The following is a 21,008-nucleotide window of genomic DNA, read 5'->3' on the forward strand; positions in this document are numbered from 1 at the left end:
GACTTTCCAGCACAGGATGTGCCCCAGGAAGTTTATAGCAGTTTTAAACTAGGTTCCTGGTTCCTAGAAATATGAGGGTGCTGCCTCCAGGAAACTAGTCGTGCTAGGAAGACTCTTCCTAATCTAACCAGAAGGTCATCCTATGGGGCAGCAAAGGGTTTTTCTGAGCTAAAAGGTCTGCATTTCTAGGTGAGAGCAGTGGAAATTAGGCACCTGGAGCGTTGGCAGGTGGCTGCTGGGGCATCGGGCGTGCACGGGGGAAACAGTCCTTACCCCATCCAATCAGGAGGTAGGCCACGAAACGCCGGCTGGGGGAGAATATGGCCACCAGGAGGGTGTGGAGGTACAGTCCCTCCACCAGGAGCCAGTAGAAGTTCGCCATGATGCAGTACTGGAAAAACACCAGGCTCAGCTTGCAGGCGACCTGGAATGTCAGGACAGAGACAGAGAGCACGGACCCCGTTGGACACAACAGTTCACGGCGGGCGGAGGAGCTCTAGGACGGAAGGCGCGCGTGCGTCTGTGGAAGGACCCGAGGGTACCGAACAGCGGTGTCGGGCACTGTGCTCACGCGAGGCCCTTGGCAGCCACAGCCCTGGGGCAGAACTCACTGGAGGATAAACACGGGCGGAAGGAGATGCACACGGCCGCTCGGACAGCAGTGGGCTGTGGGGTCGCGGCGGTTAGCCTGCCCGCCTGCCCTCCCCCTGCCGCTGCACGTCCGGTCCTCATCCTCTGCCCACCCCCTCGCCCTCCTCTGTTTGTCCTCGTCACCCACTCAGCAAGAGGCAGAACAACAAAGGGCAGAATGAGAGAGTCCCTCGAGCACGCTATGTTCCCGGCATCTTGAGAGTTCTTCCTGGGAGGAACCAGGCGGTCTGTGAGACCGACTCCGCAGACTTTCGTAGAGTCCCACAGCTGTTTCAGCCTCTTGAAAAAACATGAAATTGAGGATTTTAACCAGCAAGTTTGCGAACGTGTGCTGAAGAACAGGACTTCTTTTCTCTCCTGCAGCTTTGCTGCCCTCCGACACGACATACGTGTACGTACAAACTACATACGTGTACAGGCAGACGTCCACACACACTCCCTCGCGGAGAGAGGCAACTTTACGTACGTGGGTGTCTCTTCATATGGACACGTGAGCGTGTCTGCGGACACACTTCCACACGAGGAGGAGTCCTGTCCGTCTGCACAGGTGCGCACCTTGTATGTGGTGTCTGCACACACGTGTGTATGCATGTGTGCTTTTATACACGCGTGCGTGGATATACCGACGTGCATGTCTGGGGGTGCTGGTGCTGACGGGAAAGTCACGGCAGCCCTTCCAAGCTGGCTCCCGGGGCCTCCAGGAGCTTCCGCCAGGCGACCTGTGGCACCAGCCCCCTGCCTCCCGCGCTCACCGTGCTCCCACCCCGACCTCGTCCCAGCTCTCTCTGTCCTCAGTGCGACAAGCCCCACTGTCTGCGGGGCTGCAACTGCCACTTCCTGCTTCCTGAGGCTGAGTGCCCGAGGCCCGAGGGGCCGGGAGCGGGGCTGGCACGTAGGTCCCCCCGAACGTCATGCCCCCGCACCCTAAGTGGACAGATGCACTAACGACGCACTGTGGGAACAGGAAAACCAGCCGCGGTGAGAACCAGCCGCGGTGAGCCTGGGACTCACTGAGGGCCACTCACCGGGACGCGGGTGTGTGCTCGGGGTGTGGGGGGAGGTGCTCGGAGCCCACCGACCCTGGGATGCCAGGGAAGCCGCGGCAGGCACACAGCCCACAGCTGTTCCGACTTTCGGGAGAGCTGTGCAGTCACCTGCATCGCAACTGTAGAGCACAGAACCTTTCGAGGCAGCCTGCATGGTGGCGTCCCGTCGGACAGAAGCCAGAACATGAGCAGAGACTCGTGTTGCGGGAAGTTGTGGTGCCTGTCATCGGTGCGGCGGTTCCACATGTGACATCAGAGCCATGTGCTGGGCCACGGCCTCCACCACGGATACCCCACCTGACCCCTCCCGGGGGCTCAGGCTCACGGGGAGCACCTCGGAAAGCCCGAAGCTAGGTTTCTCAGAGTCCCCATCGACCACACATGTCGATCGTTCTGGTCTCAGTGAGAATTAGCTGCTGGGGTTGCAGCCCCCCGACCCCGGGACAGCCAGGAGGAGACACACTGAGCCCAGGGCTCAGTGCTGTGTTCAGGGTACGTGGGGAGAGTGGGCCCGTGGGAGGGGAAGCCTCCTCTTGGAAGGAAATAGACTCTGCCGTGTGCTCGGCTCTTCCAAATATCTTGAGAAACAGACCCTTCAGCCTACTTGGGGGAGATGCCCCCACGGTTCTGCTTGTGAGAATAATGTTGGTTTGGTACCCAGCTGAGAACCAAAATGTCCAAAAAATGCAACTGCAAGAAAAGAGGTTTTCTCTGGTCCTCATGCTGAGGTCTGCCTGTATCTCTGACTAACTTACTCCAAACCTTGCCTTCTCTGGGGACAAGAAGAGGGAAGACCCAGTCCCCTCCTTTCCTCCTTCCTTTTCTCCTGCCTTCTGTCCCCCACCCTTCCTTCCTCTGTTGGTGCACATCCTGGTGACATCCTGATGGAGGGGTGCAGCCCTCTGGAGACCCCTCTGGGAACTGGGCAGGGGGACTCTGCACCTGCTCCCTGCTTCTCACACCTCAGTCCTTAGTCCTGAATCCTTGGACAACTTCAGTGCCAGGGTGTGTGGGACACTTGCTGTCTGTGTGCTGACCGCAGCCCCATCCAACCCAGGAGCCCTGCGTCCTCCTGCACAAATGGGCCAGAGGCTCTTCTGAATCACAGGGCCTCCCCAGCAGCATCCAGCCTGGCACTGGAAGGCTGTCGAGAAGTAGGGAGGTGAAGCCCCAACCCCAGGTGGGCAGGGGGGTCAGTGACCTTCAGCATAGGGGCTGGTGGTGCCGGGTGGCCGTGGCGGGGTTGGATGGTGGGGGTCTGTAGCCCACTAGGCTCACTAGGCCCTTAATAAGAAGCTCAGGAAGGGGGGCTCCTTTGAGCAGAGATTTGAGATCCCTGGAGAAGGGAAAGGAGGCTTCTCAACAAAAGAAGAACCCAGAGTGGCACTGGGGCTCATGCCTGTCGCCCACGTCAGAGACTCCATTGTGGGGCAAGAACCCCAGGGACTCTGACTCCCACGTGGGCTGGGGGTCTGCCGGGTGAAGGGTCTTGTGTTACTTTTATTAGGACAAACTCTGCTGATTGACTCAGTCCGAGTATGTCATGAGCAGATTGTCCCCAGAAATCTATTTACCGGCAGGCCTGCGAAACGCTGGTGTTCTGCGGTGTTCTAGAAGGCTTTCCTATCTGAAAACTGAATTAACTCAAGTCTGTTCCGTCCCGGGCAACAGCGCCAGTAGACAGATCCAGCTGCCCGGAGCCTGAGAGGACAGTGGCCAGCGTCCTGGCTCCTCATGCAGCGAGGGCTGCCCAGGAAGCTGCGGTCACACTGACCGCCGGATGGCCCGGAGCCCGGGTGCCTGCCAGAGGTCCCGAGGCAGCCCTAGGAAGGACTCAGATGGACTCCCGTATCAGAGGGGCGCGGTCAGCGTGCAGCCCAGCCCAGCACCGCAGGCCCACGCTCAGCACCAGCGCAGCCTGGGTGGGAGCCTGGCATAGGAGTGCACAGCCATAGAAGTAACTAGCATGTTCCTCCTCATGGCAGACAGCTGGGCCCAGCGTGGTCACAGACAGGCCACGGGGCTCCCGGTGGGGGTGCGGGGGGCTCATGCTCCCCATGGGAACTTTCCCTCCAACAGTCCACGGGTGCTTCTCTTTCTTGCATCTGGGAGATGCGGGGTGAAGACACTGACACTGTGCCTCTCCACCTACGTTGGGTTTTCCAGCCCAGAGCTGCCGCCGTGGATCCCGTGGGGGAGGCGCCCTCGTGTTTTCCCGGCTCTGCTTGGGGGTGAGCGCTTGCGGCCCACGACCTCCCAGCCCAGGAAGGTGCCTGGGACACATCCCAGTCTCACCTGCCAACCTGGGCCTGCTCTGAGCCCCAGCCCCTCGGGCAGCCCCTATGCTGCTCAGCCTGACCCTTGCCGTTAGCCCCGAGCACGAGCTGTGAGACTTCATCCCAGTGTCAGGTGGGGAGAGACAAAGGGCCCGGGTGGCGAGGATGGAGGTCTGTGGGGCTGCAGTTCACACCAGCCACCATCCCCTCCGTGCGAGGACCCCGGTCCCAGTGGCAGCCTTACCCAGGAGGACGGCTGGTCGGGGCAGTGCCCTGTGCCCGAGCTGGAGTACAGCACACCGTCCTTGACCAACACGGAGACGGCTCGGAGGATGAAGGAGACAAACAGGTTCAGGTGGATGTAGTTCCGGGTGCAGTGCAGCTTCCTGCGGTGGAGATGGGCAGGGGTGAGGGGTGAGGGAAGGGATGGGGTGAGGTGGGGTGGGGTGGAGGGAGCAATGAACACTTTAATAATCAGATTTAATCTTAAGGCTTCTTCCGTTTTTATGGAAGTTACTATTCTTTACTGAATGTTTAGGATGTTTTCAGTTTTGTATTATGGTAACTGTTTCTGTAGGTAAAACTTGTTCCTTTATTTCCATCTCCTGAGGCTGTCCCGGAGACTTCAGAGTAAGAGTGTAAGCAAACAGGGCTGCGACGGCCTGTGCCCACTTCGCAGATGTGAAGAGAACATCTTTGCAGCAAATTTCCTGCAAGACCCGTGTCAAATGACCTGCCTTTGAACTTCACTTCATGTGGTATCTTGCTTCTCTAAAAAGTGCTCAGAACATTTTGTTTCTAATTCCCTTGTTCCACTTAAATTCTGCTCTGCAGAACACCTAACTGATATTTGTTTTGACTTTGACTTTTGATTCAGAGCCGTCAGGAAATGACGCCCAAAGCATAGGAGCATTTCCCCCACTTGCTGGATGGCGAGGGCAGGCTCACGTGCTTCTGTATTTCCAAAGGATTTGCGCAACGGCTGGGTACTCAGTAGCAGCAGTTGAACTGAATTCGTATCCAAAGCCGGCCTTGTCCCTTTATATAAGAAATGCGGACTATGTAAACAGAAGTGTAAATATTAGCACGCGGGATTCTCCAAGGGAGTTTTCCAGGTGTAACAGAGAGAGAGCCGGCTTGGAGACAGTGAACCTCTTTCCTCCCCTGATGGGCCTACCTGGCTTGAACAATTTCTGGTCTCAGACAGCAGAATTGCTCATTTCTGATACTTACCGGAAGAGGCAAAGAATGAGGCTTCCGGTGGAAAGGGAAATCAGAGAGACACTGTAGCCCAGCGTGTAAATGGCTTTCACCAGAACGTAGAACGTCATCTGTGAAGAGGCACGGAGAGATGCTGGCGGTCAGCCTGGGCCGGAGTGATGCCGCCTGACGCGGGGCCCTCGCTGCCCGGCCCAGGGCACGCCAGACAGCACCAGCCCACCTCCACTCTGAACCCAAACACTTTATTCACCTCTTTAAATGCCTGCCTATTTCCCTAAAATTCATTCTGAGTGACTTTTTGTGGAGCAGGGAGGGGGTGGTCTGAGGGTCCCCCACTTTGCCGTCTGATCACACATCACAAATCTGAGAGAAACTGCCGATGTCAAGTTCATTATGGGAGGCTCTTTAAAAATAAGCTGAAATTGTTCTAAAAAATATTTTTTAAAATAAGCTGATACCAGACAGGGGTTGGGGGGTGCTTCCCATGAGAGAGCCCCAGAAACCACAGGGGGCTGGTTTTGCAAGTATGTCCTGACCTACCCAGGTTTATGCTGCACTGGCCCAGGAGTGTGGACCCAGTGGACGTTCCGCACTGGCCCTGAATTCTCGATAGCCCTGTTCACACCAGCTTAGTATAAACCCCACAGAGGGGATGGTGCCCTCTAGGGAGGCACCAAGCTGATCCCCTGCCCTGGGGTCATCGAGCAAACCCAGGTCCAGGCCGAGGCAGGAGGGACAGGCCTGCTTCTGGAGCTTCGTGGGGCACCCGCGGGCCGCTACCCAGCAGGCTGGTCTGCACACCCCGTCCAGCCCCAGTGTTGTTCTTTACACCAAGGTGATGCCCTTGGAGGAGAGTTTCTGTCTCCTTATTACCCTTATTATTGAAGACTCAATATGGGTAATGACGTATTTCAGAAGTAAACTGCAAAGTTTGGGAAAAATGAGTTTCTCGTTAATATTTAATGAGAAAATGAAATTGGTATAGCCTCTCAAAGACCCAGATGGGGAACCTGGCCTGCAGGAGGGCGCGCCCTTCGGATCTTCCTCCTGGAAAGCGAAGCCGGGTAAGAAGACTTTCCCCGTCACTTCCACGGTCAGACGTTCGGTCCAGCTCTCCGCTCCAGCCGCCTGCCGCCACCCACACCTGCGCGCGGCTCACCCCAGCTCTTCCAGATGCTCCAGCTGCTGCCCCGGGAACCAGCCGCCCCTGCGGACTGCACCGGTGCTCGGCAATGTGCCTGCGATTCTTTACTTTCTTGAAATCTCAGCTGTGCATTTTCAAGCAACACGGTTACACTTGATTTAGCATTTTCGAGTGGTTTGTGCTGGGAATTGTTTTACCTCCAATTTCTTACAGAAGATTTTTATTTCTTGCTGAACACAGTTGGCATTGCCATTAATTTAATTCACCCTGCTCGGCACAGGTACCGGGCATTTGCTGGGAACCAGACACTGAGCGAGGTGCCTTGGGAACAGGGAGAGTAAGAGAAGGGTCCCACCCACGAGGAGCTCGCAGGCACATTTTCACCCCTGGACTGACTACCCCAGGACACAACGCGTGAATTGGAAATTGAGAGAGTATGAATTAGGACGTTTTTTCTGCGTCCACTTAAAAAAAAAAAGAATATCCACATTTTAATCTGTATTACTTTGCTTAAAGTGGTTTAGATTTCACATTTCTCATGTGCTCAGTCATTTAGAAGGTTCGGTCTGCTTATTTGCAAATTGCCTCTGTTAAGGGCTTCTTGCCCGAACACAGTCCGGGACAAGCTCGAGGCCTCAGAGGTGCGCAGCTCCGGGAAGTCTCACCAGAACAGAACGCAGGACAGCCCCAGGGCTGAGCAACCCAGAACCAAGGCTAACGGCCACAGGGTGACACGCTGTGCAGAACAGGTTGGACACTTCTCCCAGGCAACTTCTAAGGGAACGAGGCGAATCACAAGGACACAGTCTGGGGCTCTGCTCGAGGACACGGACGAACAACTTCTGGGGTTTCTGTGTACAGCCGACCTGTGTCGCTGCCGGTGGGGACAGAACTGAAGAGTAAGGATTCATGTTTAGAACATGGGCCCTAGAACTGTGTGGAAATGTCCATCTTTGATGCAACTTTAAATTGATTTTCATTAGGGGGTGCCTGGGTAGCTCAGTGGGTGAAGCCTCTGCCTTCGGTTCAGGTCACGATCCCGGGGTCCTGGGATCGAGCCCTGCATCAGGCTCCCTGATCAAGGGAGAGTCTGCTTCTCCCTCTTCTCTGCCGGCCGCTCTGCCGACTTGTGCTCTCTCTCTAGCTCTCTAATAAATAAATAAAATCTTTAAAAAATAAATTCATGGGCGCCTGGGTAGCTCAGTTGGTTGAGCGACCGCCTTCGGCTCAGGTCATGATCCCGGACTTCCAGGATGGAGTCCCGCATCAGGCTCCCAGCCCCACGGGGAGTCTGCTTCTCCCGCCGACCTTCTCCTCTCTCATGCTCTCTCTCACTCGTTCTCTCTCAAATAAATAAATAAATAAAATATTTAAAAAATAAATTCATTTTCATTAGAAGTGGCTTCTGGAACTACACAGAGGGTCTACACGGGGCGTCTGGGTCTAGGCTCCAGGGTCTTCCCAGCCTCGGATTCCCAGTCCGGCTTCCTGCCTTGGTTCCCCCTCCTGCAGAGACGCGTGCTCTGGTCCACGTGGGGTCACGATGCTGTGCTGTGTACCAGTGGTTCTCCCGGTACAACCCCCAGAGCGGCAGTGACATCATCCCTCAGGAACGTGTCCAAAAGCAAACGCCCAGAGGCCATCAACCCCTGTCTGCCCCAGAACCGGACCCTGCAGTGATTCCGATGTGGCTCCTTTCTGAACCTCGGAGCTACACCACAGGCAGGGTTAACATGTACACGTGACCCTTCTGGCGCCCGCTTAAAACCCTCTGCAGGGCCCCTCTGTTTGTGGGCAGAGCCGTGGGCCACACCGAGGTGGCTGGAGACCCCTCCTCATGCCTGAGGCCCCTCTAACAAGACGGCGGCCTCCACCTGCTCCGTCACTGCTGCTGGCGGTCTCTGAGGTCCCGCCCTTCCCCCCGCCCAGCACGCAGCACTCTAATCAGGGGCCCCTCCTCGGGAAGCCGCCCTTCCAGCCTGTCCTGCCCTCGCCAGGTCACATGGCGGTGGTTGGAGCCCCGTGAGCGCAGGCACCCGTCCTGCCCCCTTCGCCCACCCCCGGCGGGCCGCTGGGAACCAGAGATCTCGGAAGTTTATGGTTTCAGCTCTCCCCCAACCATGTCGTCGGATCTTCAGACCGAGGTGAACCCGGAGGCTAGGGTGACGACCTCTGCCCGGCAGGAAGGAGAGCCGCGGCTCACGGGCAGTGGGTACGGGGGCACGTGGGTACTAAGCAGGTTGTGGTCACATCCATGTGCCGGAGGGATCTGGGTTTGCACCCCTGGGCTGCGTCGCGGCTCTGTCCTTGGCCTATAAGACGGGAAAGGCAGCAGCGACCCCACTCCCTTTTTGGTAAGGACTCTCACTTCGGCTCGTCCCGGAAGCTGACGGCACACCGCCCTGCCCTCCGGGGCTCCCCCGAGGCTTCTCACAGGAGAGTCTGGGGCGATGTCAGGGCGGATGGAGAAGTCATTGAACACAGTAGGCAGCTGGGTGGGAAGGACTCAGCGTGGGGACCCCAGGGCGGAGGACGAGGCCAGCTTCTCCTTGCCTGGTGGACACAGACTTCCTCCAGAACAAGGCTCTGTCCCTCGGGGGCTCTGACCTGCCTCTTGCCCCTCTTCCCAATTTTCCTAAGAACACAGAGGGTTCAGGCCTGCTCAGCTGCGGCTATGCCCTCCGCAGGCCTCCGTTCACAGGGCACTGGCAGGAACCGGAGGGGGCCTCTGCTTCTGTGTGGGGACAAAATGGTGTTGCTCCAGGAGAACAGCCTCTAGATTATTAAGTCCCCGCCATCCCCAGACAAGGGTGAGACCTAAAAGCCCAGTCAGCTCGTGGATCTAGCCACTGCGGGCCGGTAGAGAAGGTTCTTTTCTTCGCTGACGGATGTAATGGGTTTCCCCTCTCAGCCGCAAGCACGGTGCGGGACAGAGGAGCCCAGCCTGGCGGGGAGCGTGAGCCGGGGCTCAGGGGACCTCGTGAGGGCTGTGACCGCGTCCGAGGTGGCTGTGCCAGGAAGCTGGGGGAGCTGAGGGCGCAGGGCCTGGGCTGCCACCCCGGGAGCCAGGTGGTCGGGGACAAGGGGGCGACTCCATTTAAAGAGATCTCAGGGGAAGGGGGTCTGGATGTTGGATGCATCAGGAACCTGAGATTTCATTTTCCATCACCAGCAAACATTCGCTTTGTGTGTCATGCAGTATCTTTAATGTGGTCTTCTTTCCCCTGTGGACAGTCCCTGCGAAGCACGGCCTCGGCAGGGCCAGGGGGAAGATCTGGTAGGGGCAGCCTGGCCGCTGGACGCCTTCGCTCCCAGGCAATGCTGGCGTGATGCTTCCTTGCACAGAAACGGCCAGTACCGCTCGGGTCCTGAGAGCCACAGCGCATGTGACCCTATGGCCGAGTTCCACACCCTTGAGCAGGAGGACCACCCTGGGTCCCCTGCAGATACACAGCCACGTGTTGTGATCACACGTCGAGGCTGATTTCCTTGGAAAAGTCTCTCACCACCATCATCACAAATCAGGAAGGAAGACAAAGAAGTCCAGGAAACCCCCCTTCTCAACACTTCAGTACTTCTGAGGAGCCAGCGAGGGTGGACGGGCAGGCAATGGGAACCCTCCACCCTGAGTCACTTCGGGCTGGGCCAGCAAACTCCCGCCCAGCTTTTGCTCAGCAGTCCTGCCTGGGAGGGGGTGATGTCCGAGACGGTGGCCAGGCTGGTCCTTCCCTGCCAGCCCATTCCGGGGACCTGCTTCCTGAGCCGCCCAGCAAGTGTGTGGACAAAGTGATGTCCTCTTCTTACTGTCCACGAATGCAGGTCTGTGCGGGTGTTGCCAGCAGACAGAGCTCCTCTCAGGGACACGTGTCGCCCAAACAGTGAGTCATAACTAGGGTGACCACGGACCACGGTTGGCTTGCATCTGGCGTCCGGAGCCCGGAGCCTTCATTACTAGCTCCTCCTTTCTCCCTCAAGAGGCCAGGGTTGGCGGACATACAATACAGTCACCCTATTACAACCCGTTCGTAGGGGATGCAACCAATTTGAAGAAGAGTAGCCTGGAGAATGCGGTTCTGTGAGATGTTCGTGCTGGCCTGCAGTGTGTGCTGGGTTTCCAGCTGTGCACTTTGCCCGAAGGCGCTGAGAGACTGCTGGCCAGACCAGAGACCTCTGACTCACCCCAGCACAGTCTCAGAAGCTTTCTGGTAAAAGCTGCGCCGCCTGTCACCCCTCCCTTCAGCAAACTCAAGACACAGGAGCTCAGCGGCGTTCTCTCCTGAACCTACAGATGCCCTCATCACACACATCCCCGTTGGGAAAACAATGGTTTCTCCCAGAACCCTTGCAGAATGATTTACCTGCTCAACAGCAAGTACCTTTGCATCAGGGGCAGAGAAAACACCACAGACACGCAGACCCTTCTTCTTAGGACGGGTCCCACTTGAACTGGAAGGCGCAGTTCCCGTCCTCAGGGAGCATGAAGTCCTGTCGGGTGAACAGCACCCAAACACAGCTGGGAAACGAGCGAGGGAGGGCTAGTCTGCGTGTCTCACTCCGGATTCAGACTAAGGGACTGAGCAGGGGCAGGAGGACGTGGGCGGTGGGAGCTGCCGGAGGAGTGCTCGGCGGGGAGGAGAAGCCTGAGGCTCCAGGATAGAGGGGAGGGAGTGGGGGAGGCCGGCTAGATGGAGCAGGGGCATTGGGCCCCCCGAGAGACAAGACCACCACTGGTGACACTGGCTCTGCCCCTTCCCGACTCCAGGGCTCACATAGTCCGACGCCCCGTGGGGCGGCCAGCAAGGCTTAAGGGCTGTGCTTGCGTCACACTGCAGGACATGCTGGAGTGTGATGGCCAGTCCAGGGGACGTGACCTGGGGCGTGGTTTCTGGGGCTGCGGCAGGATTTCGGGAGCCTGGGGACCGGCAGCCCTCTGCCAGATGGCAAGGACGTGCCTGTTCTCGCCATAAAAAGCGGAAACCTGAGGCTTTCTTTGTTTTATTGATTTGTTTATGACTTATTTATTTGTTTGGGAGGGAGGGGCACAGGGAGAGAGGGAGAGAATCCCGAGCAGACTCTCACTGACTTGAAGTCATGACCCAAAGATCACAACCTGAGCCAAAACTAAGGGTCAGGGGCCTAACCTCGGTGCCCCAAGGCTTTCTTTGAAACAAACGTGTTAGAGATCACTAGAAACCACCCCCGATTTATGGGGAATGAGGTCCAAGAATCCATTTATTCCCCTAGTGCACGGCAAGACATCAAAGCCCCACTCCCAAGACGTGCACCCCGTCTCGAGGTTCAGGGCAAAGCTCACAACCACCTGTTGTAAAACGTCGCAAGCGGAGGTTTTCTTCTTGGTATTTCCTGGGAAAGTGTCTTCTGAGCCCCACCTTGTCCACTAAAGCCATTCTGCTCAGGGGACTGTGGCGATACTCAAAACCTTGGTGGAGGGCTCCCCACTTAATAAACCGTGACACGAAATTCATTCAGTTCTCCCAAGAACCTTGGGACGGAAGCAAGTTCCCATTAACAGATGACGGACATGAACTCCAGGAGGGGAGAAGCACGTTTAGGGACGGGGCCCTGAAGCTGCTGGCCGGAACCCACGGTGTCATCCCCCCACGAGGGCCACGGTTACTCTTCTGTTTTGATTTTTTCTTTAAGGGGAATTAGTGCTGCTGTAAGCGGCACGGAAGTTGCCACTTCATGCTGATAACGAATGAATCAAATTGAAAAACCAACCACTTTACTTGGATCAGCAAGAGAGGGGAGGACACAGGACCAGCGGCTGCCCCACAGCTGGGGGACCGATGGGCTGTCACGGGAGTCCCTGCTCGCCGGGGCAGAGTCATGAGACTGATGACCGCTTCCACTGCGGCAATTGAGACAGCCTGGCGCTGGCGGGCGCGGCGAGCGGGTCAGCGAGAACGGAGCCCAGGCAGAGAGCCACTAAGAACCTCCCTGGCATTGGACAAAGGAGCAGAAGCAATCCAGTCACATACCACCAGGACCCGTGGCATCGTGTGCCACCAGGACTGGAGGTTCAGAGCTCACAGTGGCACCGGAATTAATGTGGAATTAATGCGGAATAGGTCAGAGGTCCTCCCGTGAAACACGAACCTTGGAAACTGCTGTTGGACATCCGAGGGGAGAACGAGACCACCCTGGCTGTGGCAGCAGAGACACGGTCCGAGAAGGGAGCAGCTAATATGCGGATGCATTAAAGCCAGACTCCCACTCTGCGATCAGCCATGCCAGCGAGCGGGAAGACGTGCGCAGGCTGGGGACTCCCCGATGAAGGACGGGCGCACAAAACACACGAAGAACTCTCAAAACCCACCGGAAGAAGAGAAACAACCCCATTAAAAAAAAAAACCATTTTGGACAAACTAGAGCCCCCACCAGAGAACGCGTACAGATGGTCAGTAAGTCACGGAGACACACTCCCCACGAAGCACGGAGCGCGGTGCCCGGGGACCTGGGCTTGTGCTCCTGGGATCGACGCCGCACACAGGATGGCGGGTGCCCCTGGCTCAGGCCTACATTCCGTGAACACACAAGACGGGGGTTCACTCCCTTCCGCGTCTGCTTCTCCCGGCCAGAAATGGTAACAACCGTGCTGCGTCCCACGGCTTGTCAGGGATTAAATGAGACTGTCCACACAGGGCTTCGTAAATGCCCTTAGTAAGTGATTTATGTTACTTGGTCTGATTTTATAATGCAAACCACTGTTATAATGAAAGAGGTTTTAAAGATTATTAATCCAACGATCCAAGTCCTCCTTATTGAGGTGAGGAAACACTTCTCAAGCTTCCTCTGTCCATGGGGTGCATTCACAGAAAAGTTCAGAACGGGCTGGAGAAGGGTCTTCTCTTTCCCGTCCAGTCCAGACTGGCCCTGCAGGGGAGAGGCAGGGGCCCGCAGCCAGAGCCTCCCGGTGGCTGCTTCTGAGTGGTAAATCAGGGCCTTTTCTAGTCGTGGATGCACTTGCAGAGTCATGAGGAAATAGGCACGGGTCCTGCTGTCAGAGATATCTGGGCATTTGGGACACGTGTTGCCTCCACGTTGGAGCTGGGCTCCACGGGTCGGCGTGCACAGGAAGGCACCGCGGAGAGCTCAGTGCTAATGATCCAGGAGCTGAGGTGTGCATGTGCGCATATGTGTGCACAGGCGTGTGTGCATGCGTGCACGTGTGTGACTGTGTGTGCATGGGTGTGTGCACGTGTGCACATTCGTGTGCGTGTGTGCGTGCACGCCTGCGGCCAGCACCCCACGCCCTCCTCTCCTCTGGGAGGGCACCAGCTCCCCTGAGGAAGGAGCAGACCCCTGGAAGATGCCCTTTGAGAGCTCAGATGCCCCGTGGAGGGGAGGGTGACGTCCAAAACTGTCCCAGACTCCTGCTCTGAATAAACGCTGCTTTCCCAGAGAACCTTGGCTTTGCTATTTCACTCTGAGCCCGCGGGGATAACGGCGAGGTGACTTTGCAGCTTCTCCCTGCGCGGCCGCAGGGTGACATCCGAAGGAGAGGCTCGCCAGGCCTCTCTTGAGTCGCTACGCGGAGCGTTCCTTCGTTGGTGTGGAGGGCTCAGAGGAGAGGACTGACTTTCTTTTAAAACCCAAATATGACATTTCTGAGGTAAAGGGCCGTAGTCACGGAGCATTTACCCCCGACACCCAAGTGCCATTGTCAGAGACGTCAGAGTAAGCCCAGCTGACGGCCGCTTCCCAAGTCAGGCTGTCCGCTGTGTTCTTGAGAAACACATGCCGTACAAGAGAAAGACTGAGGAATGTTCCAGATTGGAAACCGCTCACGCGTCACGACGAGCTTGTGCCGGGACCCTGCCTGCACTGGGGCCCAGATGGCAGATGGGTAACAGCAAAAACGGCACATTTCCCAAACGGGGTCCCAGTGCTGAGGTTAGAGAGTACCCTCACTTTTATCACATTTTAGGAGCGACAGGGAGCACGCCCAGCCGGTGGTTGGTGGCAGCCCACACACTTGCCGGTTCATGGGCAGCACCGCAGCTGTGGCGAGACTCTGCCTGGAGAATCGGGGACGTGTGCGGGGCCCTCGCACCCTCCGTGCACGAACGGCACCACACGGACGCAGTGGGACAGTTGGGTTTCCTCACCTCTTGACAAAGCCCCGAGTTAAAAGGCAAATGTAACTGAGAAATGATCTGACAAACCTGGCATACTTTTAAGAGGTTTTTCTTTTTGGACTAAAATTAGATTTTATTTGAGTATAAAAGTAATATATTCTTACTTCTGAGAAAGTCATAAATATAACAAAGAGACTTTTAAAAGGGAGAACAGAGCTCTTACGAGGACCTCCTGGACCCGAGGAGCTTCTGTCCTTCGTCAGCGGCTCTTGTGGCTCTCAGGCCACGTCCAGCTGTAGGCCCCGCAAAGCACACCCAGGTGACAGTCCGTCAGCAGGGAGCTCTGTCAAAACCTCATCTTCCTCTTGTAGGCCTCTGACAGAGCTCACTCGTACCCAGTGAAGCAAATCCCGCTGGACCCAACCTCTGTTCCATTATTTCAGTTAGTCCCAAAATGCGAACATCGAATGGAGAAACAGTCAGACTACTCGGTGAAGAGCTGGTTGTTCCCCCACTGCCAGGGGACCCTCCCTCCTGCTCCTGCCTGTGGCCCGGCCAGGGCAGCTGGCACCCCCGGCCCTGCAGACTGCCGGCTGCCGCGTCCGTCTGTCCGGGCAAGGCTGCTCACGGACAAGCCCAGGGGAAGCAGGGGGCCAGGAGGTCAGACCCTTCTCGAGAGCACTGTTCCGGGCTGAGACCAGTCGGCGTCATTCAACCCGCTGCCAGCGCCCCAGCCTGCTACCCCGAGTCCGGCCCGATACACCCAGGTCCGTGGATACAGCCAGTCCTCGCCAAACGGAGGCCTTGTGCTCCCCAGAGCAGGGCCCTGGGCTCATGGCAGAGCCTTCCCTCTCCTGGGAGACTGCACAGGTCTCCCTCCCCGTGACAGTTTTTCTTTATATTTCCTTCTTAACTTCTCATCCACATTCTTCTTTGGCCTTGGAAAGACTCATTCCTTTATTCAGCAAGTATTACACATCATTGTCTCAGGTTCAGTCAAAAGTAGCGTGAAAATAGCCCATAATGGTGCCTGTCTCGTGACTCTTCTGAACCCGTCCCCGCTCACGGTCGGATTTCTGCCCAGACCCGAGTCAGCCGGTTCGCATGAGCTCAGGCCCTCTCACTGTGGGCTGCAGCTCAGGGTCCCGCCGTTGCTTCCAGCTTTCTGACCCAGGCTTCCGGACGATGTTGCCCGCTCTGGGCCCTCGCTGGATCTCCGAGCCCAGTGTTGCCCGCGCCTGCCTGGCGGCCTGCCTCCCCGGGTCCCCTGAGCAGTCTACCTGTGTGGGACTCACGCGCCCCTCAAAGCCACAGTGGGGAGCTCGCTCCTGCCGTGAGATGGGAAGCGGAGCAGACGCAGCCGCCAGAGTTGGGTCAGAAGCTGGATTAAACGGGAACCTGTAAGGGGAGCCAGCACGGGCCAGAGCGGCCCAGATCTGTTAGTTGGCGTAGCTGCGGGCACGCACGTTGCCATACCCAGGGCTCTCCTCCTGGCCCCGCGTCTCCCAGGAGCTGCTCAGCACATCCCTGAGCGACAAGCCCCCCGCGCCGCCCCCCTCCCCCCCACCGCCAAGCAGTGGGATAGCAGCACACTCCCTCGTGAGGGCTGAGCGAAACAGTGCGCCACAGACACCCAGCCCTGGGGTCTCTGTTGTCAGAGTGGGGAGCCCCGGGAGGCCACACCAGCGGTTAGGCAGCAAGAGTTACTGGTGTGTCTGGAAGCTGAGAGGAGAGAGCAAAAATATTTTTAGGAATATGGCATAACATGGAAGAAATGTATCCGTTTGATGCATGGGGAGGCTGACATGCCAGACAGCTCTGTCGGCTAAATTTAGCTGAAGTGCTCTTTCTTTAAGAACCGTGTTAGCAAATATACAATATAGGAGACACATGGAGGGTTCTGCCTTGCTTGTCCGTGACACACAGGACGCCAGGATGTCATCAGGGGGGCTGTCCCTTGAAAGGGCAGGGCGTGCGCTGGAGGGGAGAGTCATGCATGCCGACCAGCACAGAGCCGAGGGGGCAGGGGCTGCTCTGGGTCCTTCTGTGTTCGTTTGGAAGACTCCTGCTACTCAGGAGAGAGGAGGCACCTCCGACCCCATGGACACTTGTGGTTGCTGAATTTCTAGGTGTTTCCATGTTTCACCAGCTCTCAGCATCCCTGGAGATGGGATGGGAAACTGAGGCAGGGAGCCTGGTCTGAGGGAGCGTCCCGGGCTGGAGCCTCAGGACAGCCCGGGACACGCAGGAGAAATGCCAAGAGACTGCCGTGTTGGGGAGCCCCAGGACAGAGGGTCAGGCCTGCAGGGATGGACGACCAGGCTGGTAACTCCAGGTGGAGGACCCTCGCTGGCAGTCCCCCCTGAGGCGGAGGGCAGGACCCTAGGACAGCTTCTTCAGCTCAGGAGACCCCCAGCTCCCGTGAGCAGGGATCCTGCAGACCCCCAGGAAGGGGGAGGCTTGGGAAAGGACAGAGGGCAGCTCCTGGCATGACCCCTGTGGCCCCCCGGGAGTGCTCCTCAAATCCCCTTACTGGGAGGAAGCACTTCGTACAAAGATTCGAAAATCAAAGGCCTGAGAGGAAACTGCTCCTGAAGGTGGTTTTGGGGGGAAAGGGTCAGAGACAAGGAAGCCTGGACACGGAAACCAGGATCTGGTGACAGAGAGAGGCTGAGCCAAGCCTGGTGGGCTTCATGGTCTCACCGTGGCTTGTGAGGCCGAGGCCAGCCAAGCCCCCTGGGACTCGCGGGATTCTGCAGGGGTTCCCGCAACCCTCTGAGTGGCCCTCCGGGGGCTTCGGATCCTGTCTCCCTTCACGGGCCTCCCCGTTCCTGACTTTATTTTATCTTTCGATTCCCTCACCACATGGAGCCAAGCCTGTGGCTTTTGTGGAGGCTAATTTTTTTCTTGAATTTAATTAATTCAGAAACCAGTGAAGTTTGCGCACACAACACCCCGAGCACAGTCTGGCTGTGTGACAGCAGGAAATCCAATTAAAATCATAAAACCGGGAGGCTGGTGAGCCGCTGATGAGATGAGGAATGACATCAGAAGCAGAGTGTGCCTGGCTCACGGCCAGGGCCGCCCTCCCCTTGGCCGCCTGAGGAGACCCAGCTGGTGCCCCAGCCCCGCCGGCCCCGGCATGACCACCACGCCGCGTGGTTCTCGTCTTCCGCAGGATTCCTTAAACAAGCAAGTATTCAGAGCGTGCGAACGGCGGAAACCGCTGTCAGGAAGAAACGTTACTCGCTTTGGTTTTGTGCCATCATTGTCTTCGCGTCCCCATGTTAAAATATTTTTATTTTCTCACCCATTAGTAGGGAATATGCATTCATGATATTTGTAGAATCTCTGAAATGTTTAATCAAGAAGAAAAATGGCTCCTCAGACTGGACGGAAAAGCAGGAGAAGCAGCGGCACCGTGCTTCACGCAGGCGGGGCCGGCCGCACGCTTCTGGGGGTGGGAAGCGTCGTCCGCCGGTTTTCCTGGGAAGGCCTCCGACGGCGGAGCCTGGCGGGTCACATGTGCCCACGTGGCCTCAGACGCCAGCTCTCAGCCCCTGCCCATGATCACACTGGGCTCGTGATAATGGGACAGACTCATAGCGCCAGGATTCCCTAGAAACGACCGAATGAGGACGGGCCCACCCTCGTCAGACCTTTAGACCCACCGGCCTGAAGAAGTGCTGCTGGGAGGACTGGGGTGTTCTGCGTCCACCCGCCAGGGGTCCGGGACACCGGCAGAGAGAGGAACGAGAGTTGTGTCAGAGTAACCCCCGACTCCTGGCCAGAGGTCCAAGGCTGTCCTCGTCCCCGGGGCCTGTCCTCTTGCCCCTGAAATGGTCTGACAGCATCCATTAGGGTCACCTGGGAGCGGGTGTCAAGTGGCAGTGCCCTGAAGCCACTCCTGGAGCCCTGGTCATTGTGAGGAAGGGCAACCCCATTCCTGGTCATAACGCAGGGACCGCAGGACAGGGCCTATGAACTCGTCCTGCTCCAGAACTGTCCTGAGGCTGGGGGTCGACTCTGTACCCGTTCAAGACTTATTCTCAGAGAGCCAACAGGATGGGCTCCTGGTCTGGTCCCACGCAACAGCTGAAAGCAGTTTGGGACTAGTCCAGAACCTGAAATCCCCAGGCGTCTTCCTACGAAAACGTGCTGGGGATCCCGATTCCATGCGAACAGGTCACTGACTTTGGGCTACGCCCTGGAGCCTCCACAGGCACGATCAAGGCGCCGCCCTCCGTCTTCCAGCTCAGCGTCTGCCCGGCCCCAGCACTGTCTGCCACCTCATGCTGCCTGCCCCACAGGAGACCCACGAGCTGACGTCCCACTGGGGTTTCTTGCAGAACCCAGTCAGTACGAGAGGAAGGACGCGAACTCTCACGCTGCTGTGTAGGACGCCTGTGACCGGTGTGCCGCGCCCGACGTGGGGCGGTTCCCCGACCAGCAGGCTGAGGCTCAGAACTGGAGACGGGAGTCCGGAGCCGGTGAGAAGGCAGAGGGGCTGAGAGGGCGCGTTGCGGCCTTAGATGCTGAGTATGTGTCCTTAGAGCGATGCCCGGGAGCTGCCCTGCGTCTAGGCCTCCCTGGTCACAAGCCCGGCCGAGGGTGTGAACCACCCCTTGTGCCCTCATGTCCGGCACATGGCCCCCGGACAGCAGGGGCACGCGGGCCCCACGGTGGCTGCCTGCCGGCCGGAGAGCAAAGGCACCAACAAAGGCTTCACCAGAGGCTCAGCTGGGTAGATCTGACCCAGACACGTCTGTGATCGCACGACAGAAACTGAGCCGGGCCCTGACCACGTCGTGTCACAAGTGAAGCTCAGTGTTTCCATCTGTAAGGCGGGTGGTCACCAAGACGGAAGACCAGGGTGGGGGTCGTAAGCGATGTTAGTCAACCTGTAGACTCTCAGCTCTAAGGGAATAATAAGGTCCGTGTCTCACCAAAAAATAAATAAATAAATAAATAAATATGTGAGGCGACGGGTGATTGTTTGACCGAGAGATCACTTCGCAGTGCTCTCATGTCCACGCACCGAAGCACCGGGCTGTCGCACGTGCCGTGGGGGCCGGTCTGCTCTGGACCAGCGTCGAGCGCAGGAGCTGCGACGGAGGGAGTCGAGCAAACTGGTTGGTGTCCTGACGCCCGTAAGGCTTACGGAGACCGTCGCTTCTGAGCGTGCGACAGCACTGTGTCCAAGAAAACGACATACGTCCTTAGTTAAAAACTACTTTATTGTTAGAAAATGCTAATTATCCTCCGAGCTTGCAGTGAGTGCTAATCAGTGGTCACAGATCACGGTAACAAGGATAATCCCAGGAAAATGCCAGAAATACTGTCAGAACTAGCACCACGTGACACAGAGAGACAAAGTGAGCAAATATCTTTGGAAAAATGCCCCCACAGACAGGGCGGCGTTGACCCGCCGTTCAGTCTGTGGAAAAACAGCATTGAGGGACGCGTGTTCCGTAAGTGCGTCCGTGTCCGCGCGTCTGTCCCACCTCAATGGGGAAAGAGCACCCGTGATGACACGGGTAAGTGACGCGGCCCACAGCACGCGCTCGGCCATGCCAACGGCGCCAGCATCCTCCCCACTGACCGTGGGCCCCGTGTCAGGAAACTTAACCTTCGCTTAGTGAGACACTGGCTGAAGCGTGAGGTACCTCCTTCTCTAGGTTTAATAATTTGTTTGTAAAAAATTGGCTTTAAACCATGAATCTTAGTGAGGAGAGCAAAGATAGTCCCGCTGTAGAAGAGGAACACGAAGGATGTGTTAATCCCCCAAGAAACGGATCTGACTGTGACCTTAGTAGCAGTCTCCACGGTGGGGAGGCGGGTGTAGGGCTGGAGGCAAGGGGGAGCAAGGCGCGGGAGTAGCTGGCTGTTCCCCGAGGCTCTTACAAGGGCCTCCAGCACATTCCCACACAGTGGGGGCTGCAGGGGATGGGGAATGAGACACCAGGCCTTCACGTTAATAGGGCGTTCGCCTGTCGTTAACACGGCGTTGGGGTCACGTGAAGGAAGGTGGCCCAAGGGGAAGACGGTGACCTGGTTTCCTGGTGGCAGACCCAGTAAAACCACAATCACACAGTGTCGCTGGCTGAACGTGCGGGAAAGAAAACCACCCCAGACCAGCCCTGGGGCTGAGCAGAGCTGAGCAGTCTCGAGTCGAAGCATCATTTGAACGGTTGCGTTCCCAGAGAGAGGGCTCCCCCTGCGCACACCTCCCGGGCCTCCTGCGGCACACTGACCATCAGCACGCCCTGGGCACCGCCGGCCGGAAACGGCTGCAAGCCCCAGAGTCGTGCGCCTCTCCTGCTGCTGCTCGCGGCTAGAAACCCTACTGCACGCTTCTGGAGAGCCCGCTTAGGGGCAGAGTCCTAAACAGACCAAAGAAACCCGTCGGCAGAATGGGTGCTCATTAAGGCTCACGTCAGGCCTGCAGAGCCACTGAGCCTCACTGGAGGCCGGCAAAGAGAGTCAGGCTCTCCTGCCTCCAAAACGGCAGAGCCACAGACGGAGGCCAGATGCCATCAGATGCCCGGCCCAGGACGGACACAGGGAC

The 21,008-nt window shown here is 57.5% G+C and overlaps 1 protein-coding gene across 1 annotated transcript in view; it reads right to left on the reverse strand.

The window, feature by feature from the left end:
• Positions 1 to 21,008, reverse strand: part of LOC111154427 (vasoactive intestinal peptide receptor 2) — a 55,288-nt gene that overhangs the window by 7,276 nt on the left and 27,004 nt on the right. Inside the window, exons 5-7 of the mRNA XM_022514022.1 lie at positions 5,207 to 5,304; positions 4,218 to 4,359; positions 274 to 424 (exon numbers count right to left, since the gene is read on the reverse strand). Coding sequence (XP_022369730.1) covers positions 274 to 424; positions 4,218 to 4,359; positions 5,207 to 5,304 — 391 coding nt within the window. The remainder of the gene's footprint in view (positions 1 to 273; positions 425 to 4,217; positions 4,360 to 5,206; positions 5,305 to 21,008) is intronic.

Source organism: Enhydra lutris, unplaced genomic scaffold, assembly GCF_002288905.1.
Source record: "Enhydra lutris kenyoni isolate GAN:26980312 unplaced genomic scaffold, ASM228890v2 scaffoldscaffold37, whole genome shotgun sequence".
Lineage (NCBI taxonomy): Eukaryota > Metazoa > Chordata > Mammalia > Carnivora > Mustelidae > Enhydra > Enhydra lutris.